At 35.1% G+C, this 14,552-nt stretch overlaps 4 protein-coding genes across 6 annotated transcripts; 3 read left to right on the plus strand and 1 right to left on the minus strand.

Moving 5' to 3' along the window:
* Positions 430-2,728, plus strand: LOC104768497 (isocitrate dehydrogenase [NAD] catalytic subunit 5, mitochondrial-like). The gene is made up of 7 exons (XM_010492496.2): positions 430-748; positions 836-1,156; positions 1,247-1,408; positions 1,525-1,599; positions 1,687-1,796; positions 1,889-1,961; positions 2,251-2,728. The coding sequence occupies exons 1-7, from the start codon at positions 557-559 to the stop codon at positions 2,440-2,442; spliced, it is 1,125 nt and encodes a 374-aa protein (XP_010490798.1). The 5' UTR covers positions 430-556; the 3' UTR covers positions 2,443-2,728.
* On the plus strand, positions 2,953-5,934 carry LOC104768498 (adenosine kinase 2). 2 transcript variants are annotated; one of them, XM_010492498.2, is made up of 11 exons: positions 2,953-3,214; positions 3,453-3,506; positions 3,642-3,688; positions 3,807-3,838; positions 3,952-4,053; positions 4,199-4,343; positions 4,429-4,526; positions 4,625-4,695; positions 4,783-4,849; positions 4,956-5,139; positions 5,667-5,934. In XM_010492498.2, the coding sequence occupies exons 1-11, from the start codon at positions 3,120-3,122 to the stop codon at positions 5,807-5,809; spliced, it is 1,038 nt and encodes a 345-aa protein (XP_010490800.1). In that variant the 5' UTR covers positions 2,953-3,119; the 3' UTR covers positions 5,810-5,934. The 2 variants fall into 2 exon arrangements, with proteins under 2 accessions (XP_010490800.1, XP_010490801.1); XM_010492499.2 differs by having other exon boundaries at positions 2,955-3,214; positions 5,335-5,775.
* Positions 6,005-6,574, minus strand: LOC104768499 (indole-3-acetic acid-induced protein ARG7-like). Its single transcript, XM_010492500.2, has one exon. The coding sequence runs from the start codon at positions 6,484-6,486 to the stop codon at positions 6,154-6,156; it is 333 nt and encodes a 110-aa protein (XP_010490802.1). The 5' UTR covers positions 6,487-6,574; the 3' UTR covers positions 6,005-6,153.
* Positions 9,290-11,249, plus strand: LOC104768500. Of its 2 annotated transcripts, none has more exons than XM_010492503.2 (2): positions 9,290-9,745; positions 9,841-11,249. In XM_010492503.2, exon 2 carries the CDS (start codon positions 9,935-9,937, stop codon positions 11,219-11,221), a length of 1,287 nt encoding a protein of 428 aa, XP_010490805.2. In that variant the 5' UTR covers positions 9,290-9,745; positions 9,841-9,934; the 3' UTR covers positions 11,222-11,249. The 2 variants fall into 2 exon arrangements, with proteins under 2 accessions (XP_010490805.2, XP_019097832.1); XM_019242287.1 differs by having other exon boundaries at positions 10,012-11,249.

Raw genomic sequence — 14,552 nt, forward strand, 5'->3', positions numbered from 1 at the left:
AAATCCAGAGTAAACCAGAAAATGGGTTATGTGATCTACATATCGTTTCCGGCGATTCTTCTCCTTTTGATCGTCGCTATCACTTTTTATCTCATCGGAAGAAAAATCGGCCGGCGAGAAGGCATGTATGCAGGGCCGCCGTTGGCTGGTTTACCTGCACCTGCACCGCCGCATAAAGCTACGGGGAAGCCACCGGAGGTTTAGCAAAAACCGGTTTTGTGTGTGTATGTAGTGTACGATGGATGACGTAATATGTATTAGACTGTTGTTGGGCTGATACTGAAAACAAATAAACACTTCTCTTTACTGGGCCTGAGCTTTTAAGAAAACAGTTCGATCCGTTTTGTATTTCTACGTACTGACTTCGTGTCGTTTAATTTGAGTACTAACCTAATGCGACTTTAGAAACTACGCGGCGTTTTTACGGAAGAAGGAAATATTCGCTTCTTCTTTACAACTTTTGTCACAACGCAGAAAAGTCCTCTCTTTCTCTCTCTCTCTCTATCGAATAATAATTTTTTCTCATTTGCTGCGTCCTTTTGGTGCTTGAAGCGATATGACCATGGCAGCAAATCTCGCGCGACGGCTGATCGGTAACCGATCGATTCAGATCCTTGGTGCTGTGAACTCTAACTCAGGTGCGGCTACTTCCGCCGCTAGGGCTTTCTGCTCCTCCTCCACTCCGATCACCGCAACTCTCTTCCCTGGCGATGGGATCGGTCCCGAAATCGCTGAATCTGTCAAAAAGGTTCCTCATCCCTAATTTTTAGTTACGAGAGAATTGTGATTTGTGAGAATTCGGCAATTTCGTTGATAGTTTTTATAACTGATCCAGGTGTTTACCACAGCTGGTGTGCCAATTGAGTGGGAAGAACACTACGTTGGGACTGAGATAGATCCCAGAACACAGAGTTTCTTGACCTGGGATAGTCTCGAGTCTGTGCGTAGAAACAAAGTTGGTTTGAAAGGTCCAATGGCTACTCCAATTGGGAAAGGTCACCGTTCTTTGAACCTTACTCTTAGGAAAGAGCTTAATCTTTATGCCAATGTTAGACCTTGTTACAGTCTTCCTGGTTACAAAACTCGTTACGATGATGTTGATCTCATTACCATTAGAGAAAACACCGAAGGAGAATACAGTGGCCTTGAACATCAGGTTTTGTTTTGTTGTTTGTCTCTATCGATTTGAACGTTTCAGATTAGTTCTTCTAACAATTGTTTTGTTTTCTCCTGACTCTCATGATAGGTCGTTAGAGGTGTGGTGGAGAGTCTTAAAATCATTACCCGTCAGGCGAGTTTGAGAGTTGCAGAGTATGCTTTTCTCTATGCCAAGACTCATGGAAGAGAGAGAGTTTCTGCTATCCACAAAGCCAACATTATGCAGAAAACTGACGGTCTTTTCCTCAAGGTCTGTCCATTTTTATAACTCCATAATGCACATCAAAGCAATGATTATTATGTCTGCTAGGTTTTGCTTACAGTTTGTTTTGAGACAATGTTTAACTATGTTTCCTGTTTTTCCAGTGTTGTCGTGAGGTTGCTGAGAAATACCCTGAGATAACTTACGAGGAGGTTGTTATTGACAACTGTTGTATGATGGTAAGCTGTGATACCGAATCTACCATTTTTTGTATTCCCACTGCTTTAATGTGGAATATGTGACTGATAATATTGAGATGCCTGCAGCTTGTGAAAAACCCAGCACTTTTTGATGTCTTGGTGATGCCAAACCTCTACGGAGACATCATCAGCGACCTGTGTGCTGGATTGGTTGGAGGACTAGGGTTGACTCCAAGGTGATTCATTAGTTCCTTCATCTTGAATTATAGTGTTATTTAGTGTGATTGTGAGCTTAATTATCTAAATGGCCTTATGATCTTTGACGCAGTTGTAATATCGGAGAAGATGGTGTAGCCCTTGCTGAGGCAGTTCACGGTTCTGCACCTGATATCGCTGGAAAGGTTAGTCTATGAAGCAAATAAAGTTTCAACAGTTATGGTAAAACATGATAATAAAACTGCTACAGATAGAAGAAGAGTCTTCAACTCCCGCTTTGCTGTTTTGTTTCTTGGTAGCATAGTCAGTTGGTTAGTCTCTTTATAGACCGAGTCATTTACAGGCTAACGAGTTCAATTTATACATCCAATGTTTAAGCTTTAGAACTAGATGTCAGATGCCTTGATGTATGATTTTTGAATTGGTTGTCTCCCTTTATTTATTTATTTATTTATTTTGTTGGGGTGATGTTAGAACTTGGCGAACCCAACGGCGCTGCTTCTGAGTGGAGTGATGATGTTGCGTCATCTGAAGCTGAACGAACAAGCAGAACAAATCCACAGTGCAATCATCAACACCATAGCAGAGGGAAAATACAGAACCGCGGATCTTGGAGGGAGTTCGACCACAACGGAATTCACAAAGGCAATCTGTGATCATCTCTGAACACATCGTAAAGTCCAATTCTTTATGGAATCTTCTTCTTCTTTGGAGGGCTTTTTAAATAGAGCCTCGAATTCATCTTTATTTTTCATTCCTCTTTTGTTTACGATTAGAATAAAAGGAAAAAAAAGAGAAAAACGGCTCTTCCTGAGTTTGATTACTTAAGAAAGAAGTTTTTGTTTCTCCTTGAAAACGTCTTTTCAAGTTCTCTCTGCCATAAGGCAAAAGATTACACAAGGAAAAAAATTGATGTTTCTCTGAATCCATCATCAGAAGAGTTTTGTTATTATGATTGCTTGTTTAGTGTCTTCTTTAATTTAATCAGTTACTCCCCAACTTCTTAATCAAAACTTTTGATTGTCTTTTTGGCTTGAAGAAAAAGGTATGTAATTCAATAAAATGGCATAAATTAGTTGGTCGACCGACAAAAAGAGAGAGAGTTTATGGTAACTAATTACAGTATAGTTTAAGGAAAAGAAAAGAAAAAAAACTGAAAGAGAATAATAGAGTACTGTATGTCGTTGGTGCACCAAACCTCTGTGATTATAAATAAAACTAAAGACGCTTCTTCTTACACTAAGCAGAGCACTAAACTTGCCGGCCAACCAATCCCAGATCTGAATCTTAATAAAACCTAAACCTCTCTCAAAATCTCTTAATTCTTCATCGTTTGTTTCATCATGGCTTCGTCTTCTAACTACGATGGAATCCTTCTCGGTATGGGTAACCCGCTCCTCGATATCTCTGCCGTCGTCGACGACGAGTTTCTCACCAAGTAATATATAAAAAAAAAAACTCTCAGATCCCTCTTTTTCCTTTTTATGTTTCCACTTGTTGTTGTATTCGTATCGTAATCTTCTTTCGGGGCTTTTAGTATGAATCTAGGTCTTTTTGTTTGATTCTTCTCTTCAGTAGAGCATAAACTCTGTGATTTGTGTGCGATTCTTTTTTTTATTATTATTATTATTACTGTTATTGATGTTCTTCTTTTTTTAATCGTGTGACGACGACAGGTACGACATCAAGTTGAACAATGCAATTCTCGCTGAGGAAAAACATTTACCCATGTACGTATTCATTAACGCTCTGCTTCTTTTGGTATCTCTGATTTGTGCCATTAGGTGTTATAATAATCATCACTAATAAGGGAAGATGTTCATGTTAAGTAGATATTGATTCAATGCTTCACTTTTATTTAAAAGGTATGATGAGATGAGTAGCAAGTTCAATGTTGAATACATTGCCGGAGGTAATTCATCTTTTTGTCCTTTTTGATTGACGATCCTGTAACCTTTTAGTTATTAGCCTGTATGCGTTGACAAGATTGTGATATCTTCTTCTTCTTCATGATTCGTTTCTTTCTCTAGGTGCTACTCAGAACTCAATCAAAGTTGCTCAGGTATATTCTCTCCCCTTCTTCTTGCACTTTTTTTCCTTTTCTTTTTGGGGTTATTGGTAGTAACCATTTGCTAAAAATCAAGGTTCTTATGTTTCACTTGTTTGTGGCTACAGTGGATGCTTCAAACTCCTGGGGTAACCAGTTACATGGGTTCCATTGGAAAAGACAAATATGGAGAGGCTATGAAGAAGGATGCTACAGCAGCTGGTGTCAATGTGAGCTGACTTTCCCGAATCTTCTCTGGTTTTTCATGTTTTTGTTGTTTGAGTATATGCACAGCTGATGATACTTTGTTTGCCTTTGAGGATAGTATGAAATTATTATTGAAACTGTAATCAAAGTGCTTTTTTCTTTAATCAGGTTCACTATTATGAAGATGAGTCAGCACCTACTGGAACTTGCGGTGTCTGTGTTGTTGGTGGAGAAAGGTCTCTTATTGCTAATCTTTCAGCTGCAAACTGCTACAAGGTTGATCACCTTAAGCAGCCTGAAAACTGGGCTTTGGGTAAATCTTCTTTTCCCATCGTTGCATCCGTTTAACAGTTCTGTATTCGTGATCTGATGTCTCTGATTGAATATGTTTTGGGTAGTTGAGAAGGCCAAGTTCTACTACATTGCTGGATTCTTCCTCACAGTATCGCCTGAATCCATTCAGTTGGTATCTGAGCATGCTGCTGCAAACAACAAGGTAATAATAAGACTATGGTCCTCCAGATATCAGAATCTTTTATTTGCTTACGAGTGCCTTTTGTATTAACATTCCTGACTTATTCACTTATCTTTCAGGTGTTCACAATGAACCTTTCTGCTCCATTCATCTGTGAATTCTTCAAAGATGTGCAGGAGAAGTTCTTACCGTAAGCCATCATCCCTTATCTTTTTATCCATTGCAGATTTTATGATTGTGTAAATGTACTGAAAAGCACCCTATATTTCTCGTGCAGATACATGGACTTTGTTTTCGGCAATGAAACAGAGGCAAGAACCTTCTCCAAAGTTCACGGCTGGGAGGTAAGAAAATTTCTCTTCTCTTGCACGACTAAATTTCAGCAGAATGTTTATTGTTGTATAACAGAGATAATAATTTATCATTTTTATCTTTTATATTTATATACAGACCGAAGATGTTGAACAAATAGCCATCAAGATTTCGCAGCTTCCCAAGGCCACAGGAACATACAAGAGGACCACCGTGATTACACAGGGCGCAGATCCAGTGGTTGTTGCTGAAGATGGAAAGGTGAAGAAATATCCAGTCATCCCTCTCCCCAAGGAGAAGCTGGTTGACACCAACGGTGCAGGTACTAATTTTTATTATCGAAAGACGGTTTGTAATACATTCAACTGTAGGCTTATTTTACTAGATAGAAACTGACATGATCATAGAACATAGCTGATCCTTTAGCATTTTAAACGAACTTGTCTCCTCAAGACTGATACAAAACATAACCAATACCGATGAATTTAACGGCTATTTTTGTTGATCTCTCTTACAGGTGATGCATTTGTGGGAGGATTCATGTCACAGTTGGTGAAACTGACATGATCATAGAACATAGCTGATCCTTTAGCATTTTAAACGAACTTGTCTCCTCAAGACTGATACAAAACATAACCAATACCGATGAATTTAACGGCTATTTTTGTTGATCTCTCTTACAGGTGATGCATTTGTGGGAGGATTCATGTCACAGTTGGTGAAACTGACATGATCATAGAACATAGCTGATCCTTTAGCATTTTAAACGAACTTGTCTCCTCAAGACTGATACAAAACATAACCAATACCGATGAATTTAACGGCTATTTTTGTTGATCTCTCTTACAGGTGATGCATTTGTGGGAGGATTCATGTCACAGTTGGTGAAAGAGAAATCGATTGAGGAATGTGTGAAGGCTGGATGCTATGCATCGAACGTGGTGATCCAAAGATCTGGCTGCACTTACCCTGAGAAGCCCGACTTCAACTAAATGATTGGGTTATCATCAGTTTTGTGACATTTTCCAAATAAAACAACCTTTGATTCAACAAAAACTCCCACGATTATTGTTTGAGTGTAATTTTTAGCATTTTAATATCATAATTATTTTGATCATTTGATATTACTACCATAGCTTGAGACGAGTCATGTTATATCAATGAAGGCTTTGACGAGAAGATTACATCTTCTATCAACTACTACCTAACAATGGCTCATTTCACAACATTCTTCATTATTTCTACACATATCACCTCAAATGGATACTCACATTAATTATCAAAAACCCTAAACGTTAGAAGTCCGAAGAACCCCTCTTCTTGAATCAAAGACTCGTCAAGAATAACGAGGAGAAGCACAACGGATGACCTCAAGGAAGAGAGTTTCGTCACAAGAAATACAAAGCTTGGAATCTCCGGAAGTGAAATCGTCGTAAGCTTCATCTTTTGATTGATCAAGCAAAGCCCTGAAGATGGGATCGTGAAGCAACTTGATCTTTATTACGAATCTCTTGTAACTTTCCTCTTCTTTGCCTACGTACACCACTAGGTGTCCCTTTGGTACGTCATGTGGTATATCCTTAGGCTTTCCCGTGGCGTCACGATGTTTGGAGACTCTGCTTGACATTTGCTTCCATGCCTTAGTGATCAGCTTGCTCTTCTTCATCATGTTTATGAGAGAGATGGAGAGAGAAAAAGAAAGAGAGAGAGACGTTTTTGGGGGTTAGTGTGAGATAGAATGTAGAGAAGTACTAGTGTCGTACTTGTGTATTTATATACCAAGTCACAAACAAAGGTCCACTATATATCTAATTTAACGTATATACATGAATAGGTATGGGTAATGAATTTTTTTGGACCATGTCGTCTTTACAATAATACATGATCGACATATGTTATCATGAAAAACAATATATACAACATTCTATTCAATACATATATTACAGAAGAAAATATATTTGACTAAATATGTTGGAACGTCATTATCAATTTAATTTTGAAAATAACATATGACATTTACTAGAAATGAAAAGAACAATACTCTATGTAGTTCTATTTTTATATATTTTTTGTTTGGGGTCAACTACGGCCAAGCTGTACTTACGACATAACGAAATCGTACGAACATGCATCTTCCCCAATGGGAGCTTTAGCTTTAATCATTGATTCATTTTGTTTCTTTAATTTTTTCATGAACACAAACTAAAAGACTCTTTATCGGCATGGCATGCACATTGGCACTCAACTCGGTGTTATTTTTCTAAAATTTATTAAGGAATTATATTTTGATTCATAATTTATAGAAGGAGAGACATTTTGTTCAAGTTGTAAAAATAGAGGAGGACCCCACGGTTTGATTAAAATGTTTGGAGAAAGATAAGATTTTAAAAAGAGATGAGATAAATGGGATAAGATTCTTGGACAAAGTGCAATTCCACTTACGTACCATACGTCGCGATATGTATAATGTAATGTAACTCACATATTTTTACACTAAGACAAAGTACTATAGTATATTATCTATATCCATTGTACGTGATCTGTCACTAATGATTTACCAAAATCAAAACACGCGCGTTCTTACTATATCATCAATAATTAGTCTGATTAGTGATCATATATATATATATATATATTGATATATTGTCAAACAACAGATTAGTTCATTTATATATCATCTAATATACGCACACACCGATTCTGATGCTGGATGAAATCATCATTTTAATTTTGATGTATCACTACTGTCTACTGGTGATTACCAAAATCTTAACGTACTGTACGTACACGGTACACCTAGTATATTGTATTCATCATGCCATCATACGTAAGCATATGTTCTAATTGTGCTAAAATGCTGTCAACCATTATACTGTATTTTCTTTTTATTCATTAATTAAGGATTCAATATTTATGTCTTGGGTGGTCGACCATATGTTTACTTTCCAAGAAATTAATAAAGTGGATATCTTACACTTGCGCATAAACATTAAATATTTTACTTTGGAATCCTAGCTATATCAAAACTGAAAGAAGATCTAATATACACTACATAAGTGACATGAATCATTTATGTAATACTGATTTAAAGAAGAATTAGCATTGTATTCGCGTCATGTGAAACCTTTTAGACGTAGTTGATAATAAGACTATAGTATTAAATACGCTTGAGATCTTACATTTCGACGACTTAATTAATCGTAGTAAGTTTTTCTTGTTTTTATCTTGTTTGTGTTGGAGATTCCGAGACGACCGATTCATCCCCCCCAGAGAGACAGGCCGGTGCTTCATCCCATTGCTTCAGTGTCTCTCTTTAAGGAAACGAGAGATTATTAGCCTTTGGATCAGAAAACAATAGATTCATTCCTAGCCGTTTGATATAGCACGTCCTGCTATCCACGTGAAATTTAATTGGAACCAGAAACCTACAAAATTTCTCAGTAAATCTGCTTAGATAGTGTATTGTCAGTGGCGGATCCAGAAATATAATTTAGGGAGGTCAAAATGTAACTAAAAAATTTATAATTTAAAAAGAAATTAAAAAACTAAAAATATGGTTTTGTTTTATTAAAAAAACTACAAATTAGGTTTAATATTTATAGAGTGAAGCAAATAAAAAGACTAAAAACCATGAGAAAAATATTGTCAAAACACAAAATAGTAGAAAATATGATAAAAACTGAAGGGAATAACACAAATTTGTAATTTTAAAGGGACCAAAAGAGAAAAACTATAAATAATATTGTAAAACTTAAAAGGCTATAAGATAAATTTAGAATTTTAGAGGGGTCAGCTGACCCCCTTTAATCCTTACTAGATCCGCCCTTGTGTATTGTGTTGTCCCATGCTCTTGCAAAAGTTCATTATAGCTTACTTTCACCGTCCGATCCGATATTTATTTCGCTTTGTAGCGTAGCTTTACTTTAAAAACTCACTTGTGTATAAAAACCAAACGGCCCATATATAAGAATGAGATTATTTTTTGTTTTTTTTTTTTCACAGCTCCTGAGTGTACATTTTTGTTTAATTACTCTGTAACAAAATTTGTAGGCACTGTAAAATATTTAATCACGAATTGATTTTTACAACCTATTATTTTAGGGATTCTAAACTACACCGGGTTGGAAAAAGTAGTATCGAATACATAAAATGGTAGTCTGTAGGCTTAAGTAAAGAGAAAATGATACACACCAATTAAGAAAAGAATATAGAATATTTAATTTGTTTCCTAAACACTATATTTACGAAGTGGGACGACGTACGCTATATAAGAATGTTTCTTGAAAGGAACTAAAACCAAACAGAAAAACATAGTTTTAGTACTTTGCGTGATCAAGTTTGAACTGTAGAATTAATATAGATTATATTGTTTACGCTTAGCATGAGATGCTTTCTTGTCATAAAAACTTTAGCATCAAGTGGTCTTATATATTGTATATATATTTCATGGATTAGCCTAGTTATCTACTCGTATCATCTCATGCAAGTCTCTCAAAATTTCTGACCATTTAAATTCTTTGGATCACATAACATTAATGGACTTCATCAACCATTCTCTTCCTTCTCGTCTCCTATGCCCTGCCGTACGAACCAAAAACATAACAGCTGAAAGTTTCTTGGTTCAAGAGGAATCTCAGCTCATAGTTGATAATCCCTATTATATTTCTAATGATAAAGATGAAGATGATGAGTCTTCACATTCTCACCATCTTCTCCCTCTTATTGGGTGCAACAATAGAGAAACTACTGTAGCAAACATACAAGTCTCTAAAGGAAGAGAAGGATGTTGTGAGGCTTGTAATATCAACACCATCGGTACAACCTACTATTTTTGTATTGAATGTGACAAATGGTACCACAGAGAATGTGTCGAGTCTCCCTCTGTGTTCAAATCTCCTTATCATCCTAAACATTCTCTTCAGCTTCACGTAAGCCTTCAAAGTCCTACTATACTGGAATGCCAATGCCTAATTTCTAGTTTTTCCTTATGCTTAATTTACTATTGCAATATTTGTGATTTTAGTTTGGATCCCGTTTGTGCTACAAAACCGCCATTCATAAACTATAAAAAAAGGCATGAGCATACCCTATATTACTTCCCTAGAAAATCCAATGTAATGTGCGATGTTTGTAGAGGTGACGATAACAAGTATCTCATCTTCGTATGTCTTCTTTGCGATTTCATGGTTCATAGAAGGTGCATCTACTTGCCACAAGTCATAAAAATATCTCGTCACAAACACCGTCTTTCTTTTGCTTTTTCTCTTTCGTTTGGAGAAATTATGGCGTGCGGTGTTTGTCGCAAAATAATTGACGAAGATTATGGGGTATATACTTGCTTGAAAAACGACTGCATTTATGTTGTGCATACACAATGCGCGACGTCAGGGCTATTAGGAGCAATATGGGACGGAAAAGAGCTTGAAGGTGAATTGGAAGAAGACGAGGAAAGTATTAAATCGTCGTTTGAGGAGATAAGTAACGGGATTATATTACATTTTAGTCATCCAGAACATCCCATGCGACTTGATGAAGATATCAAAATATGGCATGATGGAGAAAAATATTGTCAAGCGTGCATAGCTCCTCTATATGATGGTAAAGCTTACATATGCATGGAATGTGATTATGTGCTCCATGAAGAATGTGCATGTCTTCCCCGTGTGAAACAACTTGCGTTTCATGCCCATTCACTTCATCTGGAACCATCTCGTAACCAACTCCGAACATGTGAATGTTGTTGGGTTCAGTCATGCGGTTTCAAATATGTGTGCTACAATACCGATAGTGATGATTGTAAGGTTTTCGTTTTAGATGTACGATGTGCTTCCATATCTGAGCCGCACAATCATCATCCTCATAGACATCCCTTGTTCTTTAATTCATCAAGAGGTGAATGTTCGATTTGTGAGAAAAGACGAACTATATCGTTAACATGCGACGAATGTCGCTTTTTCTTGTGTTTTTGCTGCGCCACTTTTCCGTACAAGGTGAGATACAAGAATCATGAACATTTACTCACCTTCACATATAAAGAAGTCCTACATGGAGATGAGTACTGGTACGATCGAGATCGAGACGTCTACTCGTGCGATCTTTGCGAGGAAGCAATAATCCCACCCGACTTTTCAAGAGCCAAGAGATTCTACAGATGCGAAGAATGTGAAGTGGCACTCCATATTGAATGTTTACTTTGGAAGGATGTATATACGAATCCTGGTTCAAGAGTCACGTTATACAACGGGAAAGAGTTCAATATTGTTGAAAACAATGCTCTCACTCGACCCATATGCACCGAATGCGGCAAACGTTGCAAATATAGAATGATACTCATACCATCACCTTCTGGAGATATATATTGTTCAGCGGGACACACTAGTAAAAACGTGTTATATAGTTTCTAATAACTAGATTAGGACCCGCGGTACACCGCAGAGCAAATTATTTATAATTAAAACATTTAAATTATAATTTGTATTTATTGGTTAAATAATTATATAATAATTGTTAATTATATAATTTAAACTATATAATACCGTAATATAATTTATTTTTTACATAATATTTATTTAATCAATTTAATTAGATATATCTATTTTCTAATACCAATAGTATTAACAAAATAATGAAATGATTAATGATATTAATAATATTTCAACTAGAAATGAAAAGAACAATACTCTATGTATTAGTATTATTTATTTCTTTTGGGGTCAACTACGGCCAAGCTGTACTTACGACATAACAAAATCGTACGAACATGCATCTTCCCTAGCTCCCCCAATGGGAGCTTTAGCTTTAATCATTGATTCATTTTGTTTCTTTAATTTTTTCATGAACACAACAACTTAAAAGACTCTTTATCGGCATGGCATGCACATTGACACTCAACTATATTGCGCATTTAGAGGTGCGCACAGACCGTAAACGATGTATTTTACGCTTTTGTTTTTTTGAAAAAGGTTTATATACTCTCTTTAATTATTTCTACACAATTAACTGATTAACAATGGTCTTATATATAAAATAAAAATAATTGGTCGGTTAGTGGTAGAATCACTTTAGCAGTTTAGCTTATTGTTAGTGAAGAACTAAAATTTATAAGGAATTATATTTTGATTCATATATATAGGAGTCAAGGAGAGACATTTTTGTTCAAGTTGTGTTAATAGGGGACCCCACGGTTTGATTAAAATGTTTTGGAGAAAGATAAGATTTTAAAAAGAGATGAGATAAATGGGATAAGATTCTTGGACAAAGTGCAATTCCACTTACGTACCATACGTCGCGGTATGTATAATGTAATGTAACTCACATATTTTTACACTAAGACAAAGTACTATAGTATATTATCTATATCCATTGTACGTGATCTGTAACTGATGATTTACCAAAATCAAAACACATTCTTAAAATATCATCAATAATTAGTCTGATTAGTGATCATTTATATATACTTTTTTTTTTGTCAAACAACAGATTAGTTCATTTACATATCATCTAATATACGTACACACCGATTCTGATGCTGGATGAAATCGAAGATCATAACATAAGTTATTCGGCAGATTTTGATTCATCATTTTAATTTGATGTGTCACTACTGCCTACTGGTGATTACCAAAATCTTAACGTACTGTACATTGTATTCATCATGCCATCATACGTAAGCATATGTTCTAAATTCTAATTGTGCTAAAATGCTGTCAACCATTATATATTCTTTTTATTAATTAGGGATTCAATATTATGTCTTGGGTGGTCGACCATATGTTTACTTTTTAAGAAATTAATAAAGTGGATATCTTACACTTGAGCATAAACATAAAATATTTTACTTTGGAATCCTAGCTATATCAAAATTGAAAGAAGATATAATATACACTACATAAGTGACATGAATCATTTATGTAATACTGATTTAAAGAAGAATTAGCATTGTATTCGCGTCATGTGAAACCTTTTAGACGTAGTTGATAATAAGACTATAGTATTAAATACGCTTGAGATCTTACATTTCGACGACTTAATTAAACGTAGTAAGTTTTTCTTGTTTTTATCTTGTTTGTGTTGGAGATTCCGAGACGACCGATTCATCCCCCCCAGAGAGACAGGCCGGTGCTTCATCCCATTGCTTCAGTGTCTCTCTTTAAGGAAACGAGAGATTATTAGCCTTTGGATCAGAAAACAATAGATTCATTCCTAGCCGTTTGATATAGCACGTCCTGCTATCCACGTGAAATTTAATTGGAACCAGAAACCTACAAAATTTCTCAGTAAATCTGCTTAGATAGTGTATTGTCAGTGGCGGATCCAGAAATATAATTTAGGGAGGTCAAAATGTAACTAAAAAATTTATAATTTAAAAAGAAATTAAAAAACTAAAAATATGGTTTTGTTTTATTAAAAAAACTACAAATTAGGTTTAATATTTATAGAGTGAAGCAAATAAAAAGACTAAAAACCATGAGAAAAATATTGTCAAAACACAAAATAGTAGAAAATATGATAAAAACTGAAGGGAATAACACAAATTTGTAATTTTAAAGGGACCAAAAGAGAAAAACTATAAATAATATTGTAAAACTTAAAAGGCTATAAGATAAATTTAGAATTTTAGAGGGGTCAGCTGACCCCCTTTAATCCTTACTAGATCCGCCCTTGTGTATTGTGTTGTCCCATGCTCTTGCAAAAGTTCATTATAGCTTACTTTCACCGTCCGATCCGATATTTATTTCGCTTTGTAGCGTAGCTTTACTTTAAAAACTCACTTGTGTATAAAAACCAAACGGCCCATATATAAGAATGAGATTATTTTTTGTTTTTTTTTTTTCACAGCTCCTGAGTGTACATTTTTGTTTAATTACTCTGTAACAAAATTTGTAGGCACTGTAAAATATTTAATCACGAATTGATTTTTACAACCTATTATTTTAGGGATTCTAAACTACACCGGGTTGGAAAAAGTAGTATCGAATACATAAAATGGTAGTCTGTAGGCTTAAGTAAAGAGAAAATGATACACACCAATTAAGAAAAGAATATAGAATATTTAATTTGTTTCCTAAACACTATATTTACGAAGTGGGACGACGTACGCTAAATAAGAATGTTTCTTGAAAGGAACAAAAACCAAACTGCTAGTCAATTCCATTTGGCCAGGGGCTTTCACCCGGTCTTCCCCGGACCTCGGCCCTGAACCTCCTGGTTAACAAAAAAAAAAAAAATAATAATAAAAATAAAACCAAACAGAAAAACATAGTTTTAGTACTTTGCGTGATCAAGTTTGAACTGTAGACAGGGCCGTGCCTATGTGTTAGGAAAAAGGCATTTGCCTCAGGCCTCCAAAAATATATAGTTTTTTGTGTGTTTTCTTACCCTTAATTATGGAAAATATGGTGTATCATTATGATTTTGAGACTCTTTTTATTTTCTAAACAACCTATGTATGACTCTTCTGAATATATTTATTTATAAAAATATACACAAAGGAAAACAAAACCTTAAATTATGAAAGACCGAGTAAGGTCATAAGATCGAAGGAAAAAAGAGTAAGAAAATTTGATGAAAGAGTTTATTGAAATAGAAATAAAAACGGTTATGTTTAAGGTTTTTTAGATTTTTTTTTTCTTTCTGAAAAATTTCTATAGTTTCAAATTTTTGATATTTATTTTATTTTAATTTTGAATTTTAATATTTGTTTATTTTCATACAATATATTAAAATAATAGTTCG

Source organism: Camelina sativa, chromosome 20 (assembly GCF_000633955.1).
Source record: "Camelina sativa cultivar DH55 chromosome 20, Cs, whole genome shotgun sequence".
In the NCBI taxonomy this organism is placed as follows: Eukaryota; Viridiplantae; Streptophyta; class Magnoliopsida; order Brassicales; family Brassicaceae; genus Camelina; species Camelina sativa.